Here is an 18,547-nt window from a genome sequence, read left to right as displayed (position 1 = left end):
GTCTCTTGTAATAAACAATCCATCCATTTTATTTGCACAAGAAAAGAGAACCAAATAAATAATTACAAAGTGACTGCCTAATAATGAGAAATCAGTATCCAAGTCCTACACTACCACCACCTAAACTAGTCAAAATGAAATTGGGAAGATCAAAAACTGCACTAGTGCTGGAAAACACTGAAGCTGAAGCTGAGATAAAGTGGGTTAATGCATCTTCCAACGGTTACTACAGTTTACGCAAGTTACATATGTTGTCATTGGCTCATCGGCACTCCTAGTCTGCATTTGATAGTAGCTTGTCTTCCTTTGCCCACAACGACCACACTTGAACTGATCAGTTGTGGCTTTTGGGGCGCCTGCAAGCTGGCACACCAATAACGCTTTCTCCTTAATCTCCTTGTTCTTCTTTCGCCTCTCATCACTTGCCATTTCTTCTGAACTCAACTCTGCAATTCTCTCTGGCTTCACTTGACCTAGAAGAACTTTTCTCCGGAAATCAGGATTTTTTGCATCCCTGATGTTAAATATCAATGACCTGTACTTGATCCTGTCAGAACCATTAGAAGGCCCCCAGTTGCTAAACAATGCCGACTCCACAGCAACAGCCACTCCAATTGCATCACATGCATTCACCTCTTTCTGAATCTCTTCGTTCGCTTCGCTCGAAACCTTGCATAATGCCTCATAAAGTTGTTCGCGTATAGTATCTCGTGAGGGATCATTGCATTTAGGAATGGATTTCATTCTTGGTGACCGAAGAAGGCATTCAGACTCCACAACTTTGGCTGATCTCGGTTCACCCTTGTGTTCAGTTTTCGCCTCAACCTTGATAGTTCTAGTTTTCTCAATCTTTATATTCTCAGTAGACTTAACGGAAGTTTTATCCTCCAACATTCCATTTTTCTTGGTGCTACTTGTTTGCTCCAGAAACTTCTTTTTCCAGAGTGCAAACACATCAGAAGCAAGATCCTGGATGTTCTTCCTAGAATGTTTTGTTAAAGGTCGAAGAAGCTTTCCAACCTGAAAAATCAGGTTTCATCAATTTGGTAATCTAAAGACTAGGACAATTTTGGTTTGCTCCTTATAATGGTGGTAACAGAAAAGCAAGAGTTTGGCTAAAAAGGAGGAATGGCACAAAAGAATATTCATCTGAAAAATAATGTAAGGAGGCTAAGAGCATATCCCATGTTTTAAATCGGGAAGGGTGGGGGTATACCTGAGTGGAGACAAGAAGTTGGGCGGTGACAGGGAAGGCCTTGAGCTGAGCCAACGCATCGAGGCATCTACTTTCCTCGGCTCCTCCTTTCTCCTCCAATTCTGTTGCTCCCGCAGCTTTCTTGGCAACTTCAAATAACTCCACCAATTCTTTCTCTTTTTGTCTCTCCGTCACCATGATTTATTTACTTATTACTGGGGTGATCAATGCAAGGTAAAGGTATTAATAGAATTAGAAGCGAAAAACAAAGGACTTTGGACTTCCGAGTTAGTGAGACTACTGGAACAAAAACCTAAGGATGTAAGAGATACCTGCAGGGCAGAAGATTCAACGATAAGATCGAGTAGACACGTAAACAAGAATGCAATGCCAGTGTCAGTGCAGAACAAGAACACACACATACAGAGAGAGAGAGAGAGAGAGAGAGAGAGAGAGAGAGGCAAATAAGGTAGGGTTGCGTAAGAAGGTATATATATATAGAGAGAGAGAGAGAGAGAGAGAAAGAGAGAGAGATAAAAGACGGTTAACTGTAACAGAAGAGGGAGGTACGTACGAAGAGGATAGAATAGTAAGGAAAGGTTTTTGTGCGAGAGTTGGAGTGTAATACCTAATGTCTATCTCCAACCAGCTGAAAGAAAGAGGAGAAGCTGGAATATCATTACTATGATTTTTATTTTTATTTTTTTTTCTGAGAAATAGGATCTTCTTCAGTTCAATAATAACAGTAAAAGAAATAGAGAATCTATCTTATCATTGGCCTGGTCAAAGTCACTTCCTCCAAATATGGGAGAGATTAGATGCAACTCTGATTATTTGAAAGAAAAACAGACACCTGTGTCAACCATTAGGTATTAGGAGGCAAAAGGACTCAGAAACGCATCACATTTCACCATCATACTTGTCAATTACGACTCAAAGCTTCTCTCTTTCACGCCACATTTGAAAACCCAACTTGATGTAACATCTTGTCATACATTATTTCTGATATTCTTGTATTCAACAATTATATATTTTAAATTGAAAACCCAAAGCATTAATCCAGAATATGCATACTGGTTCTCACTCTCCTGTACAGATCACTTTCTCTGATGCTCACAATCCCCAGTTTTTCAACCCATGCAGACGATGGAAGAAATACCTTTTCTTGATTTCCCTTCCTTCTCTTTTTGGCTGGAGGAGTCATGTGATGTGGTGCCTATTGCCTAAGCATCAAATGAGACTCGGCCTGTGCGCATTGCCAGGGCCAACGAAATTCATGCTGCTTAAATGACTATAAAAATGCCTTTAACCTGATAAAAATTGTAATTTTTATGGACCTTATAAAAAGCTTTGGCATGCACAAGGAATATGGCTGTGCAATTGAACATAAACCAAACATCTCCTTGTATTTAATTGCTAGATTAAGGAAGTTGGTATCAGGCGGAGAAAGAGATTTGCAAAAGCTAAAGTACAGTTAAGATAACACAGACAATGGAGTTCAATTAATCCAGAAATTAAATGCCAAATTAGGCCTCAACAATTGACTAGAAAAATGGAGCAACTTTATTCATATCAACTCCGTTTCATTGTTTCTCATCGCCAACCTGATGAAAGAACTCAAAAAGGCTATCCAGAGAATCTGAACGCTATTCAGTTTCCTTCAGTCTCTCCCTTCTCCAAAAAAGTCTTCTTAATCCAACCAAAAGGCTGAGAGAAAGAAAAAAAAAAAAAAAAAAAACCAGAAAAGAGACTTTAAGATTGAATGAAAATTGTAAGAATGTATGCCAAGTACTTCAATAAATTTAGGCATGTACTCTAAAGAAGAAGTTGTGGAGAAGGATGTGAATACAAACAAGCATAGAAAGTAATACAGAGCCAGAAAGCAAAAAATTTCATTATGAAACAACTAGAAATATTAAGCAAAGAAATACATAAAAGCAGGAAATAATAGCAAGAGTTAAGTAGACATTTGCAACTATTAAGAGATAAACTCGAAATGAAATATCCAACTACCAAAAGTTCAATACCAAAAGATGTCAACCATGCATATCATTTTTCCGCACTATTCCATTGCTCTAAGCACAACATGTTGCCCATAGAGATCCACAAAGGAAAAGATTGCTCTAACCCATCCATGCAAGCAATTTTTTAGCACAATCTCCATTGCTCTAAGCACAACGCGTTGCCCACAGGGATTCGCAGATGAAGCAATTAAAAGAAGAAGTCTTCTTTCTTACTCTATTCTAAGCTAAGCTTGCATAACCAGCCATGGTGTTTTCCATTTGAGCTTTGGTACATATTTTGTTCTATGGTACTATATGCAATTGATAGAAGATAAATGTGAAAATCCAGAAGTCAGTATCTAAATTACATGCATGCATTGGGCTTAAAGACAAGCAATTTGAAATTGAAGGTTGAGTACTTAAACAAAAGTAATTCTATTTCTATAGAAGTAAGTTCAGCATCTGTAGAAGTTAAAGTTGAAAACCATTATGGCAAGCGCAAAAGTGAACGAAACCAAGAATAGGATTCAAAAAAGATACAACCGAAGAATTATAGGATTCAATCTAATGAACAGCCGTGACACAACACTTCCTCAAAATCACAAAAGTAGTTATTGTTCTTCAGGATACTTGATCTTGTTTCAGCTTAATTTTTATAATTTCTTAAAGAGCCTTGATTTGACTGATGATCATGGTATTTAAGGATTCCACGAAAAGTTAAGGATTAGTAATCCTTTTTAGAAATCGAATGGATTCGGTCTTATACATACGCCCACTACTAATACAATTGCAATTGGAAGCAGCATAAAAATAATTGATAATGGCAGCACAAGAATAAACTGCGCAAACATGGCAATTTAGCAAATGCAAAAGAATTGATTAAAAATATATAGTTGGCCCAAAAATCAGCTACGAATATTGAAGGATCTATAATCAGGAAATAAAGAAAAGAAAAAAGATGAAAGACCTGAATGAGCCAAAGAGCAGTGGTGGCGGCGGCGACGCCCCAGAAGGCGGTGGCTTGAACGTCAGCGGGTTGAGGACGAAGCCTTGGCTTTAGAAATTTGAACATAGCGTTTTCGCCTGCCATTTTCGATTGAATCTAAGAACCCTAAGAACCTTTAGATTAAAGAGAGCAACCTTTTTTTTGGGGGGAGTGTTGGGGGGTCAAACGAGAGAGAGAGTTGCTTTTCAGCACCAAATTCAATCAAGAACATAGTTTCTTCGGTCATCTCATTCAATTAAATATAACGCAGTCCAAGTCCAGCTGCTCTTCTTCTATTTGGGTGGCCCATGAGAATTTCTAACAAATAAGCCAATTGGGCTCAAACCTATAAATATTTAACTTCAATTTTTTATTTTTTTAGGAAAAAAGAAACAGTTTGCTATCTCTAGCTTTTAGTCAGTCCTACTACTTTTATTCTAGTCTTTGCATTGTAAAATTAAATTGCACCAATTAAATGGAAATGGAAGATAGGATTTCATGGGAACATACATCCAATATGCCCTTCTAATAGTGAATTCAGTGTGTGCCATCAGACGGAAATGGAATGTTGTCCAAATTTATACTGAAAGCCAGAGTTTGAACTGGGAAAAATGCTTCCTCAGGAAAATTGCAGACATCCCAGTACACAATATTGGCTAGAAAACCAATTAGACAATAATATGTTCCTAACAGAATGGAAGAGAGCCTCAAAAATCATCTATCTTGTAGAAATATCATCTTTCCTGCACGCTAAATTGAGCTTGAATACTTGTTAGAGTTGTTCTCGTTACTGTCTGGTTTAGATGTTGGCTGGCGACCCTTGTCAGGACCCCCAATAATGCCCCAAGTTTCAAACTGCCTCTGTCGAGCTCTTGCTCTTTCCTTTTCTTCTTCGGATTTCAATGAATAACAGTGTGGACAAGAAACTCCATGCTCCCATTCTGGGGCTTCCATGTCGGCATCGCTCACTGGTTGCTTACATCCATAGCACAGCTTGAAAGTTCCCTGTTGCAGACCATGCTCCACAGCGACTCGCTTATCAAAAACAAAGCACTCACCCTCCCACCAGCTCTCAGATTTTGGAACTTCCTCTAGGTATTTCAGAATCCCACCTTCCAAGTGATAAACCTGCAGAAAGAATAAGATGAGTACAAACTTCTACAAATTGAAGAATTCACGAGAAAGGTCAGAATAACAAAGATGCAATATAGTAACTATGTTTCATGTTGAACATTTATAAACTTCTATTTCAGAAACAAAACAATCTCTTGAAACTAAGTTTAAGAATCTAAGGGAAGCGAGAGCAGAGAAGAGGAGGCTGGGTTAATTTTTAGCATGTACTGACTACTGAATATGCAGACAGCCAGAGACAATAAGCCTGTATGGTATCAGATTCATGAAATAAGAAGGTTCCCCAGACTCTATGGTGGAAGACAGAACTAAAATGGGAAATCACCTCATTAAAACCTTTACTGAGGAGAAAACTTGAAGCTTTCTCACATCGAATTCCTCCAGTACAGTACATCGCCACTCGACGTGGCATTTTTGCTTTTGGGCTCTTAACTTCTGTGTCATTGTTTCCTTCCGAATGGTCCACCTCACCTGTGTCTGAAAGCTGGAACTGATTTTCCACCCAAGAAGGAAATTCCCGAAATGATGCGGTACAAGGATCTACTGCTCCTTTGAACTTCCCAATTCTAGTTTCGTAATTATTGCGCACATCAATCACCACCTATGTGGAGGATCAAGAACAAAATTAGAACAGGAAAGCATACAGAAAAACAACCTCCATAGCATCTTTAAGGTGCTGAATCATTGTTAACAGTCCTATTCTAATCTCAAGTCCTATGCAAGTGCATACATATTGCAAGTTCTAGATAATCATCTCGAAATTTGCATTCCATGGGCAGAAACTTGAAAGTTTAGATCAGACTTAGATTCTAGTATCTTGAAACCTTGCATGAATACTTTGATTTTGAATAGGTGTAAATATCAATAGAATGAAGACCTAAAGTACAATAATCTTCCAATGCCATGTGGGCTACAGCCAAAGCCTATATGCAGACATGATGTTCCTTGTGACACTTAATTGTCCTGTGGTGAACATATGACTATTTGAGCAAGCAACCATGGCAACCTTCTATTAACTGCTAGCATTGACTAATCTTTTATCTATTTGTATATGATCAAAGCATTCAAAATTCAAGCCCATCCATTAAATTGCTATATCTAAACAAACAAGAGCAAACAAGCCCAAGATTGAGTACATTGATATGCCATCAAACACTTAGTGGCTTAGTTCAATATCATTTTAACCAAAAATTAGTTAGAAATGGTTCAGAAGAGAGACAAACTAAATACAACGGGATTCAATAGGATTACTTTCTTAGATTTGATAATGATCATCAGATTTTATTTCAAAGCATGTGTAGCTTGATAAGTTCTCCAGTTTGAAAATGACAGTCAATAGTAACACAGAGAAACTAAAATACATATTAAAAAACAGAAGTAGAGCTTAAGAGATTCACGGTATCTGGATCATTAATCAATTCATTCCACTCCTTTGGTTTGACATATTTCCCAACCCTTTCAATTGGTGACACGGTTGGCATTCCAAGAGTAACAATCTGCTGAGGCATAAAGAAAGAATAAAATAAGCATAATCTAGCTGTAACCACAGTATAAGCATCCGACAATTATGATTCTCCTCCAAAATTATTGAAAGTCTATGGAAGCAATGTACCTCTTTCTTCAACTTGACCCTGACATGATCCCAGCGGAAGGGGGCATCGTCTCCAGCTGCCAGAGGAGAACTGCTACTATGTCCATGATGGACAGCTTCCTCCTCAGGACTGACAGGTGACTCCATCTGTCTTAGCCCCTTTAGCCGGTCATCACTTTTGATGAAGTCCAGAACCTTTTCCACGGATTCTCGGGTCCCGCATATGCTTCCATTGATTCCTTCAGGTGCAAGAATGATACCACCTGAAACACGCTGGAGAGTATAAGCTCAGTGAGGCGTGAACATAGCGGATGCAACTAAGCAGCAGAAGAACAAGAGGACCAGAAATAAAAGTTACATGGGAAAATAAAAAAAGGCTACGGAAGGAGTTGCAATTCAAATTAGTTTAGCACGTTGATTAATTGTTTAATCCCAAACTTGATGAATTCCTAGTAATTAAGGGTGTTGGATTCATTGAAAAATGTACTTAAAAAAAATAGGTTTGTGAATAATTCAGACACAAAGGGAACGCAAATAGAGGTGGGATTTACCATAAAGTAAAGCTCAACTTGTAAACCTAATTAAATATACAAAGAAGACAGTTGCTTTATAAACAAAGATACTTTCCGAAAAACAAAAATAAAGAAAGGACAAAAATTGCAAAGTACCAGTCTCTCGCAAAGCTCCTTCAACGGCTTTCGCATGTCAGCGTGATCAGGAAAATCAGCAAACTTATAGAAAGAAACCACCACTAAACTTGTTAGTGGGTTTGGGTCATTGAGCTCAGGTGTGTCCAAAATGGGAACTGGGGGAGTGGCAGCAGCCCCAGAAGTAGAGAAGCACTTGGGGAAAGTCATGTTTCGAGGTAACTTTTTGAGAGAATCAAAAGGAGAGATTGTAGAGAAGGGAGGAAGGTGATGTTGGTGAGAGGAAGAATTAGGGGTTTGAGAAGAGGGTTTGATGGAAAGGAGAAATCTTCGGAGGTCTAAGGTATGAGGAAAAGAAGACGATGCTGATGATATCATCCTCAGCGAGAGCAATGGAGGTGCTCTACACCTCGTGACCATCCTAGACTACTACTTGTACTCTTTTTCTGTGTGCTGGGACTGGATAAGGGTTGCTTCAAATTAATAGCACGTTTAAATATTATACATTTCTTTTATTATTATATTAATATCTCCTTAAATTTCTTATACTAATTAAAAAACTAAACTGATAATTAAAAAAATATATTTAATTCTTCAACTATTAAATTTATTTATTATTAAATTAAAATAAAAATTTTAGAATATATTAATTTTAGTATCTAATTAAAAAATATATTTAATTTTTTATTTATTTATGTCTTTTACTTTTAACATAATTTAAATTTAAAAAAATTTAAATAAAGTTCAACCATTAATATAATTTTTATTTAGAGAAATTTATCTGATTTTAATTAAGAGAGTTAAACAAATAAAATAAATACAATGATTAATATGATTTTTTAATTATTTTTTAAATACTAAAAATAAAATAGAATAAATAGAATTTTAATTATGAGTATTATAAATAAATATAAAAGAAAATATTATTTTATTATATATCATTAAAGTTTACCATCCCTTCTTTTTCTTCAAAACCAAATTTATTTTTATAAGCTATTTATGTATTTTTTTAAATTATTTTTTTATAAAATTTAATATCTGAAATGGTTTTTTTATTTTTTATTTATAATTTCTTAATTTCAAAAATAATATAAAATGTTATAAAAAGTTTTCGAAATTCAAACAATTTATCTTCAAATTATTATAGATATATAATATGGCTAAGGTTTATTTTCTTTCAGTTTAAAATATTTTAGTAGGTTACTAAGCATATTATTAATACTAATATTATTCAATAAATTAAAAATATTTAGAATTTTAATAAAATCAGAATTCTATAAAATTAATAATTATAATATATAATATTTTGAAGGCTCCCTGCGCTGTGTATAGGCATTAGTATTTTATAATTAAATTTAAAATTGAATGATGGATATAAAATGGTTTAGCATTTTTAGGAGAGAAATAAAATTAATCTAAAATTCAGGCATAAGATATACATTAAAATAGCAGTAGCAGTGTCCCGTAGGTTTAACAAGCAAACAAAGATTTTTACAATGTTGACGCACCCATGCTGTATCATAGTAGCATTACAGGTTCATTGCCAAACTGCAAACATGGTAGAAATTAAGAAGAGAGAGCAGCTTTACTTGAAGAAAAAAGAAAATTTCTTTATGAATGGGTAACAACAATGGTACACTCCCTTTAGTTACATTGCGAAAGTACGTTAATTGTGATTTCCCATCCTTTATTTTTATTATTATTATTATTGATTGTTGAAGACGAAGAAGGAGATGATTATACGATTATGTTCTTATTAAATAATGATGAATGCATGCGTGCAGTACTAATAGCTAGCGATGGCGGAGAAGTGGCAATTAAATCGTCTCAGCACTACCATGGTAGTTTCTACCATTCTCATTGGGACGTCCAGCTTCAATTTCCTTGTCCTCTCCAGAGATCTCCTCCAGTGACCTGCCTTTTGTTTCTGGCACCAAGAAAGAGAAGAAAAACCCAACCAAATTCACCGCAGCCAGTGCTATAATTGCCTTCCTGATATTCTTTGCATTCCCATCTAGCGTGTACGTCTGTACAACGAATGCACCTATTATAGCTCCAGCTTTTCCGGCTGCAGCGGATATACCGTGGCAGGTTGAGCGAAATCTCGCAGGGAATAGCTCTGCTGGAACTATGAAGGTTGTACTGTTGGGTCCGAAGTTTGCAAAGAAGAGGGCGAGCCCAAAGAGAACCACAAATAATATGGGGTTGCCATCGCAGTATTCCGTTTTGTCAGTTGGCCCGCACTTTGATTTCTCTCCTCTCAGATTTCCATACTGAATTCCGAGGATTGCCATGCAAATCGACATGAGGAGGAAACCACCCAGTTGTATTAAGTACCTCCCAATCCTGTCAATCAAGAAGACAGTGAACCAGTACCCGGGAACAGTTGCAACGAGTGCAATAATGGTCATTGCTTTAGAGAGATGGTACATCTCCTCTAATGCATTCATGGTGGAGGCCTTATGTACCAGTCCACTTGCTGGGTAGATATCTTTCTGTGTCAATTGCAGACTGTAGAAGGCAATATCTAATAAGAACCAGGTACTAGTTGTACCGAGAAGGTGAATCCCATGTCTCCTAAAGAACTCGGCAGAGAAGAGTCCGTATGAAGAGGTGGGATTAGCAGCGGCCTTGGAACCTGTTTCTTCTACGTGAATGTCATATTCAAGCACCCTTGCCATATCTGCAGCAGCCTTCTTGTGGTTTCCCTCAACTAAGGCAGTGTACCTAGCAGTTTCAGGCATTTTCATTCTCCAATAAAAGGTCAAAGCTGCAGGGACTGCACCAAGCATGAGCACGATCCGCCAAGCGAAATCTGCTTCCGGCTGAGTAGATAGGATGTGATTATCGCTAAATGATGGAGCGTCGAAAGCATTCATGAACGCCTTGGATACAATCGTGGATACAGCTCCTGCAAACAGAATTCCCATGCCTTGCATTGCGAAGACAGCAGCAATGAATGCTCCTCGGGTTTTTTGATTAGCATATTCAGACATTATTACAGCAGAGAGTGGATAGTCCCCTCCAATGCCAAATCCGAGCCAAAAACGGAAGAAGCAGAGAGTGGCCACCACACTTTTAGCTGAGGAGCCAAAGGAAAGGCCAGAAGCCAAGGCACACCCCACCATGGTAACTAGAGTTATCCCATAAACTTTCTTCCTACCGAGCTTATCCCCTAGCCACCCAAAGAAGAGTTGGCCTACTAGAGTTCCACATAAAGCAACTCCAGTTATTGCGTTGTTGACATCGTCTGGAAGTTTACCAGGTGCAGCCTTAGGCAGGTCAGGGTTAAAGTAGTATAGGCGACCAATAAGCTTGGTGACAGCAGTGATGCAGAAGAGATCATAAGCATCAGTAAAGAACCCCATACCAGCGATCACGATTGCCTTGAAATGATAGAGTTGAGTCTTAGCACCGTCAAGTGCTGAGAAGATGGCTTTGGTTCCATCTGCCATATCTGAGAAGTTCTTACTCAGCAGCTAAATTGAGGAATGGGAATGTGTTGACGATGCAAGGTGGAGAGCAAATCCATAATATAGTGGGGGAAGATTTTGTCTTGGTTAACAAATTGAAAGATTGGTTTTGGTGCACAAGAAATTCCCATTGTGACTAACGACTTGTTCAAGAAGGCCGTTAGGACCAAGAATGTGAAGAATTGATATGAAGGAAAGACATGGAAAATACAAGGGGTTTGCCTCGGCTGTTATTTTCTGCGAGGCCTTAAGGACTTCTGTCAAGGCATATCCTATATTGGTTGATCTGGGTATTGCTGTCTCCCGTTGATCATTTGCGAGCCCAACTGGATGCAGATGTCAGTTCTGTTTCTTCTTGCATTCTCTTTTTAAGTCTCAACCTCTTTCCTTCAATATTCATCTGCTGTTTAGGATAATCGCCTTCTTTTGATTGATGTTGTTTCTTTTCTGTCTGGGATTTATCCCTATGTTAGATTGAATATTCTTCTTCTTATTATTATTGTTATTATTGTTATCTTTAGAGCATATGCTAGTTGCCAATGAAAATGAATCCCATAGTTTTCTTCGCAAGTAATAACTTGTCCTGTTGCTTTTGTTTGTTAAAAGTTGTTGGGGATTAAAAGTCGTAACAATTGTACCTTGTTGGAAGTCTATATGTCAAGGCCAAAGGGTTTAAGTATGAGTTCATCCAGAGATGGAAAAACCAATGAGTGCAGATATACATATATTATATATATAATATATATATATATAAAACTCTCACTTGCGATGATGCTGAGCCTTCTTCTCCATGGTCTCTCTGCCTGTGTCTTAAGCATCAGGCCTAATGTTAGAAGTTTTACTTAATCAGGTAAGCTTGTTATTGTTGTTGTCATAGTTCTTACAATGAAAATCTCATAGAGATAAATCATTCAACAATCAAAGATTAGCTCTTCGCCCCCTGAATTGGCTAATGATGTTGCACCAAAGGCAACACAGTCTGTAGGTCTCAGTTCATCCAAACCTGACAGATCGTAATCTATGCCATCCAATATGTAATAATGATGTATGTAAAATGTCTATGCTTCTTATTGTTAATAAGACATCTTACTCCTTTCCAGGTTTACTTATTTTCGATAATTTCAAGATATTATCATTTCTATTATGAGTTTGGAAGCTTATCTGTTATGTCATGTGAACCCAGTAAAGCATAATAATTTGGAAAGAGGTTTTTTGAAGAATTTAGTCTCCTAATTATGATCTGTCATGATAACAGTCTAGTACTTGGTAGTGAAACAAGAATGGAATGGCTGCACAGGATACGGAAGAAGCTTACATATCGGACAGTATCTGATATGTCAATTCGATAAAGAAACTTGTAAAACTTTCATGGTGTTTGGGCATTAGACTCAGCCTCAGGGGATGGCTCATCCTTCAACTCAGATTGTCGAATGCCCTCCATCATTCTAACAACTTCATCCATTGAGGGACGTGCATCCGCTAGTTTTGCTACACAGGCCAATGCAATCTGAAGCATCTGCACCATCTCCTCTTCAATGTTTTGGTACTTCATCAGCTCAACATCAAACACTTCAGCAGTCCATTCCTCCCGCACCACAGATCGCACCCATCTTGGGAGATCAACCACATATTCGCGCCCTGGAGCTTGTAGTGGGGCTTTCCCTGTCAGCATTTCAAGAAGTACAACTCCAAAACTATAGACATCAGACTTCTGATTGATCTTTCGTGTTTCGATCACCTCTGGAGCTCTGTATCCAATGGTTCGAGAAACAGTTGCAGGGAAGTTCATCAGAGGAGTCAAGCCAATATCAGAGATGCAACCATCAAGATTAGGAGTAAGGAGGATATTGGAGGCCTTGATGTTACCATGAACACATTTGACACCACCTTCAGAATGAATGTGGGCAATGCCCCTGGCAGCTCCAAGGCAGATCTTCATTCTTGCATTCCAATCCACTGCACTACTTCCTTCTTCCCTATTACCTATTATTTGCAAACACAATATCACATTCTGTGCCGGAGCTGTAAGACTAGAAACAGAATTTCATACGACATGTCTGAATTTGTTACCATGATGGAGTGGTTTACATGGGGAGCAAACACTTTTTTTAAGAGAATCAGAAAGAGGTTCTAAACTCAGTGATTGAAGTGTAAAAGCATCAAGCTATTAATTATGAAAGTTGCTTGTATGAGATGATGATAAGAGGCAAAATATGCTCTACCATAAGCAAATTCTAGGGCTCTAGCAGGGCATTAACATAAAAGACAACACAGAGGGGTAAAGAAAAAGATGGCATACCGTGCAAGAGCGCAAAGAAGCTACCGGTTGGCATGTAGTTGTAAACTAAAAGCTTCTCATCTTTGGAATAGTAATAAGCACGGAGAGGAGCAACACTTGGATGCTGTCCAACCCTCCCTACAATCTCCATCTGCTGCTCAAATTCCTTCTTTCCAACCACAATTTCCTTCAATCTTTTAACTACGACTGTCGTCCCATCCTCCAAAACTGCCTTATAGGCTGTTCCATAGCTTCCTTTACCAAGAACTTCCGCTGATGCCCTCAACAGATCCTCAAGATCAAAGTTATAAGAACAGCCTTCAAAGAAGAACAATTTGTTCTTCTCTGCCTCTTGGACACCACTTCCGAAATCCTTAGGCTTCTCACTCTCTATTTTCCCTTTCAATACATTGCTCTTCTCATCTCCGCCTCTTTTCAAACAGCACATGAAGATTACTAGAAGAATAAAAACCAGAACTGCAGATCCCCCAGTTGCTATAGCAATTATGGAACTTGTTCCTAGTTTTTTCTTGGAAGTGGCAGCGTGAATTTGAGATGTTGCTGGGGAGCTAGCGATGTAAGTCGGAGAAGGAGGCAAAGGGGAAGGTGAGGGAGAGATAGAAGAGCAATCTTTGAGAGGTGGTCCACATAATAGAGAGTTTCCATCAAAAGAATGAGAAGGAAAGTTCCGGAGAGAATAAGGAATAGAGCCATTAAAGTGGTTAAAGCTCAAATTCAAAACCTTGAGTTTTTGGAGGTTGATATTGGGTAATGCTCCAGAGAATGAATTGTTTTGAAGGTATAAAGCGGAGAGTTGTGAGGAGTTCTGAACAGTGGCTGGAATGCGGCCTGTGAAAGAGTTAAAAGAAAGATCCAAGACATTGAGTTGAAGGGAGAGGGCGGCAGGAAAGGCACCAGAGAAATTATTATGTTGGAGGTATAGAAATTGAAGGGATGGAATCGAAGGAATATCAGAAGGAAGATGACCATTAAGGTAGTTCGACCGGAGGCTGAGGATCCTGAGAGCATCAAGCCTTGCAAGGGTGTTGGATGGGATGCGGCCATAAAGTCCAACACCTGGAAGATGGATAGCCATAACTCGAGTTCCATTTGAGTTACAAGTAACTCCAAACCAAGAGGAGCATACCGATATAGAAGTATTCCAGTTAAGTTTTCGGATATGGGGAACGGCAGCAGCAAAATCAAGAAGTGCTTGTTTGTCAGAGTTGAGATCAGCAATAATCTGAGGAACAATACACAGAATGAAGAAGAGGAAAGCAAGTGTAGAAGTGGAGGATTGGAGCTTCATTGGTATCTACTCAGCTTGAAAGCCAGCAGACTATGCTGTGTCTGACTTAAAGCAGCTCCTGAATAGCAAGAAAACAACAAGGTGACCTCCCACCCCCCAAAAAAAAAGAATAAGCAGAAAGCATGATTAATTTAACCACTGTAGTAGAAACAAATTAGTGTAACCTTCTAACATGAAATTCTAATGAGGTATGGTCGTTTTCGGGAAATTGTTAGTATTAAGTATTGAAACTCTGGGGTTGAGCTGAGATGCATTTAAAACAAAATTCACAAGTTGCACTTTCATTTGGGGAAAGTAAACCTCATTTACCTTACATAAAGAGGAGAAGTTCAAAAGCAAAGGATGATAAAAGAATCCAAGAAAAAAGATGGGTAATAAAGAAAGAGCAAAAAAGAAAAGAAAAGAAAAGTGCCACTTCTCCTTTGTGGTGTTAAAGGGAGAGTGCATCCTACTTTATTTTTTAAAAGATAAAGATATGAAAGAAAAAGAAAGAGAGAAGATGTCTGTTTTCTTTTCTACATTTTTAATTGGGATTGTAAAGAATCGGATGCCACTTATCCATTCCAGTTTCTTTAATGTGTAGTGTAGCAGTAGAGTTTAAGCATGGAATTCAAATGTGATTCTGGAACTATTCACTATAAGCAGGAGAACAGGACAGGGAGGGAGCCGCTAGGAATTAACCTTATAACCTTGGAACACAGACACTAAAATTTGAAGGGTGAAAATGTGGTACTGCTCGATGCATGAACGTTCTACTTGATTTTTTTTTGTTTTGTTTTTCTATTTATAGGAAAAAAGTTGAGGTTGTCTTGTCCTCCTATGATTGAGAGAGGGAGAGTTTAGCAGCTGCCTATAGATGCACGCGAACTAACAGAGTCATCTCTCTCTTTAATCTCTCATGTGCTGCCAGAAAAACTGCCTTCAACAATTATTACAGACAGAGCCAACCAAGGCATACTGTATTAATGCCTATAATACAGTTACTTGGAATAATCAAGGATACGAAGAAAGGAAACCTGGTATCTATTTTTGGTCTTAATTTTGTCTTTTTTACTACTTGCTATCAGGATCAGCTTCAAAAGTATTTGGAAGAAATGTTTACTTTATGGTTCCAAAAGAGTACGTAACGTAGTTATTCTGAATTTGAAAATTCACAATACAGAAATGATTATGAGGAGATCATCATTCCTTGTTTTGTCCTCCTGGTGCTCAATAATCAAATTTAGCATCAACTTGCACTCACATGGTAGGGTCTTTTTCATGGGCTTTGGTCATTCCTTTCCATCATCAACATTGCCTTTCTCGTTTCTACTTTGGGGTTGGGGAGTAAAATAAGGCAATAACATTGTGTTTGCCAGTTGCACGTCATTTTCCCAAATATTTGGATAAAACAGGGTAAATTACGTCATGTACTCAGGCTTCCACACCATTGTTACACGTGCATAATTTTTATTTCTTAGAATTTTATTTATAATTGTATATAATTTTTTTTTATTATATAGTCTTTTAGATAATAAAATAATCATGTTACAAACTAATTAATTATAAAATTTAGAATATAATATTTATATTTGATATTTGGTAAATTAATACTTTTATTAAGTATTAAATTTTAAATGTAATTTTATTTTTATTAAATATTAATTATTTTCTTATTTAAAATTTTATTAATAGTTATTTCCTTCATTCCATACTAATTAATAGTTTTTTAGTATTTTATTTAAATTAAAAAAGTATTTAATAAGCTTAATTATATGAAACAGACAGCTAATTGAGATTAAATGTCTCTTTTATAGATATTAATATGTGTACTATATTAAATGAATCTGAAATGTACATTTGAAGAACTTGTAGTTTATAGATAATGGACCTGTTATTTTTTAAACTATGAATACTTATTTGTTTTATGCACATATGCGGTATATTTATTACTTATAAAGTGTATGTTCATTTATTATTAAATATGAACTTTAGATTCATCACTTATAAAGTATATATTCATATTAATTAACATTTTTTTAGTATTTTATTTAGATTAAAAAAGTATTTTATAAACTTAATTATAGGGAACCAATAACTAATTTAGACTAAATGACTTTTCCATAGATATTAATGTATGTAATGTATTAAACAAACCTTAAGTATACATTTGATGGACTTGAAGTTTATAGATAATAAATTTGTTATTTTTTAATCTATGAATACTGATCTATTTTATACACAGACGATATATTCATATTGTAACACCTCCATCACATGCTAACCAATAAACATTAGCCAGGAAGCATACAAGCGTCGTAGAATATATACTACAGGTAGATAGGTCAATATGTAGGTTGTTAAGAATCCAGACACAAGGTTATTAACATATAAACATATGATTATACTTAAACATCATTTAACAAGTATTACAAACATCTTCTTATGCCTTATAAGGCATACTTCCATATATATCACATAACTGCATACAAAAATGCATCAGGAGGAGACTTCACAACCGGCCAAACTTGACAGAATCGCTAAAAGCTAGACTTCGCATACAACCAACGGATGCACTACTATTTACAAACCTGAAAAGAAAAATTTTGAAGAGGGGTGAGCCTCCAAATTTCGGAAATAAATAATCAACATAATCTATATCACATACACTTAATACAATTTCCACCCAATCACATAACTTTCCATGATATTCATAGTTTAGGTATAAAGTCATACCATTCTACTCAATTCATTACAACCATCATAGAAGAAATATAATTCAACAATTATGGTTAGTTCTCACGGCTTGTGGATCCCCTTTAATGTGTTGCTCCGCCTCATCCTCACATATCACACACGTAAGCTGCTCCGCCTCATCTCACATTATACACTTTTACAGCCTCTCTAGGCTTTAGCCTCCCAAGGCTTTATATATATATATTTTTTTTTCATAGGGGAATCCACCATTCACATGCATATATGCACTTAACATCACAATTCAATCATTTCACTTATATCATATTTCAGCAATAACAATTGTTCCACTCAACACCAATCATTTCCATCTCAGTCATTCAAACATAAATAATATTAAGCAAACGCAACTATTTGCGGAACATTTGATTAAATATATGAACATAGCAAATATTAACTATTTACTTACTCAAAATATACTTATTCCTTTAGCATATAAGAACCTCCTTTCTCCACAACTTTCTTTCCAGGCCTTTGAGTACCTGTCAACATATTCATCAATTCACATTTCATGCATATTACAAATATTCATGTAAATGCGAGTTCTAATGCATTACAACATCATCCCTTCTCTAATTCATAGGTCTAACTCTTCCTCTAAGACTCTCAATTACTGTTTTAATATCCTATAAACATTTTCCATCTAGTTAAATACCAATTTAACTCAAATTAACATCAATAAATTGCATAAAACTAATCTCCAACATTTCTGTTTTTTAGACAGAATTTAGTACCAAGGTATATTTATTGCTGGGCAAAATTGGCTAAATAAAAAAATCTCATATTAAATAGACATATCCATTTATGCGTCTAGTTTCATCTCCAAGAAGAATTACTTAATTCCGACTTCTATAGATTTAATTATTTTTAAATTACTGAGCAAGGGTCATAGAGCTAGTTGTACCCGAGCAGCAATCTGTTTGCTCAATTTAAGCAACTAAAACGGAAAAAATAGCACAATCACAAAACTACAAAGTTATAGAGGACTCTTTAAAATTTCTATAGACACCAATTAAGCTTAATTTGGACTTATATAACCCATGTTATGCCTAAAATACAGAACATCAAGGTTGTTGGAATTTTGACAGTTTTCTATCTTAACATACTTAAACTTAAATCAAGCTTAATCTTTATGCAATCATTCAATACTCTACTAATTCATGATAATCAGACCTTTAATTAATCAATGAGAGCATCAAATA

General features: G+C 36.5%; 4 protein-coding genes across 5 annotated transcripts; all 4 read right to left on the bottom strand.

Annotated features, from left to right (window-relative positions):
- Nucleotides 1-3: 3 nt before the first annotated feature.
- Nucleotides 4-1,359, bottom strand: LOC8276628 (transcription elongation factor TFIIS). The gene has a single exon (XM_048375435.1). It carries the CDS (start codon nt 892-894, stop codon nt 205-207), a length of 690 nt encoding a protein of 229 aa, XP_048231392.1. The 5' UTR covers nt 895-1,359; the 3' UTR covers nt 4-204.
- A 1,223-nt stretch (nt 1,360-2,582) lies between these two features.
- On the bottom strand, nt 2,583-8,025 carry LOC8276629 (rhodanese-like domain-containing protein 7). Of its 2 annotated transcripts, none has more exons than XM_002520845.4 (6): nt 7,574-8,025; nt 6,927-7,178; nt 6,712-6,810; nt 5,640-5,915; nt 4,166-5,311; nt 2,583-2,902 (listed from the first exon to the last, which is right to left on the bottom strand). In XM_002520845.4, the coding sequence occupies exons 1-5, from the start codon at nt 7,970-7,972 to the stop codon at nt 4,934-4,936; spliced, it is 1,404 nt and encodes a 467-aa protein (XP_002520891.2). In that variant the 5' UTR covers nt 7,973-8,025; the 3' UTR covers nt 2,583-2,902; nt 4,166-4,933. The 2 variants fall into 2 exon arrangements, with proteins under 2 accessions (XP_002520891.2, XP_015575798.2); XM_015720312.3 differs by having other exon boundaries at nt 6,712-6,813; nt 7,574-8,024.
- An 896-nt stretch (nt 8,026-8,921) lies between these two features.
- LOC8276630 (low affinity inorganic phosphate transporter 8) lies at nt 8,922-11,035 on the bottom strand. Its single transcript, XM_002520846.4, has one exon. The coding sequence runs from the start codon at nt 11,005-11,007 to the stop codon at nt 9,370-9,372; it is 1,638 nt and encodes a 545-aa protein (XP_002520892.1). The 5' UTR covers nt 11,008-11,035; the 3' UTR covers nt 8,922-9,369.
- A 1,173-nt stretch (nt 11,036-12,208) lies between these two features.
- On the bottom strand, nt 12,209-15,151 carry LOC8276631 (probable inactive receptor kinase At5g58300). The gene is made up of 2 exons (XM_015720237.3): nt 13,325-15,151; nt 12,209-13,008 (listed from the first exon to the last, which is right to left on the bottom strand). The coding sequence occupies exons 1-2, from the start codon at nt 14,610-14,612 to the stop codon at nt 12,392-12,394; spliced, it is 1,905 nt and encodes a 634-aa protein (XP_015575723.2). The 5' UTR covers nt 14,613-15,151; the 3' UTR covers nt 12,209-12,391.
- Nucleotides 15,152-18,547: the final 3,396 nt, after the last annotated feature.

Source organism: Ricinus communis, chromosome 6 (genome assembly GCF_019578655.1).
Source record: "Ricinus communis isolate WT05 ecotype wild-type chromosome 6, ASM1957865v1, whole genome shotgun sequence".
In the NCBI taxonomy this organism is placed as follows: Eukaryota; Viridiplantae; Streptophyta; class Magnoliopsida; order Malpighiales; family Euphorbiaceae; genus Ricinus; species Ricinus communis.
Note: the sequence above shows the minus strand (reverse complement) of the source record. Positions and strands in the feature narration are given on the sequence as shown.

What these genes read in the sequence shown, in the direction of transcription:
- LOC8276631 (XM_015720237.3), bottom strand. Translation starts at nt 14,612, where the DNA reads ATGAAGCTCCAATCCTCCACTTCTACACTTGCTTTCCTCTTCTTCATT. An exon ending in CTTCTTTGCGCTCTTGCACG is followed by an intron (nt 13,009 to 13,324) that starts GTATGCCATCTT and finishes TGCAAATAATAG; the next exon opens with GTAATAGGGAAGAAGGAAGT.
- LOC8276629 (XM_015720312.3), bottom strand. Translation starts at nt 7,972, where the DNA reads ATGGTCACGAGGTGTAGAGCACCTCCATTGCTCTCGCTGAGGATGATA. An exon ending in TGATTAATGATCCAGATACC is followed by an intron (nt 5,916 to 6,711) that starts GTGAATCTCTTA and finishes TCCTCCACATAG; the next exon opens with GTGGTGATTGATGTGCGCAA. An exon ending in TCAGTAAAGGTTTTAATGAG is followed by an intron (nt 5,312 to 5,639) that starts GTGATTTCCCAT and finishes TTCTTTCTGCAG; the next exon opens with GTTTATCACTTGGAAGGTGG.
- LOC8276628 (XM_048375435.1), bottom strand. Translation starts at nt 894, where the DNA reads ATGTTGGAGGATAAAACTTCCGTTAAGTCTACTGAGAATATAAAGATT.
- LOC8276630 (XM_002520846.4), bottom strand. Translation starts at nt 11,007, where the DNA reads ATGGCAGATGGAACCAAAGCCATCTTCTCAGCACTTGACGGTGCTAAG.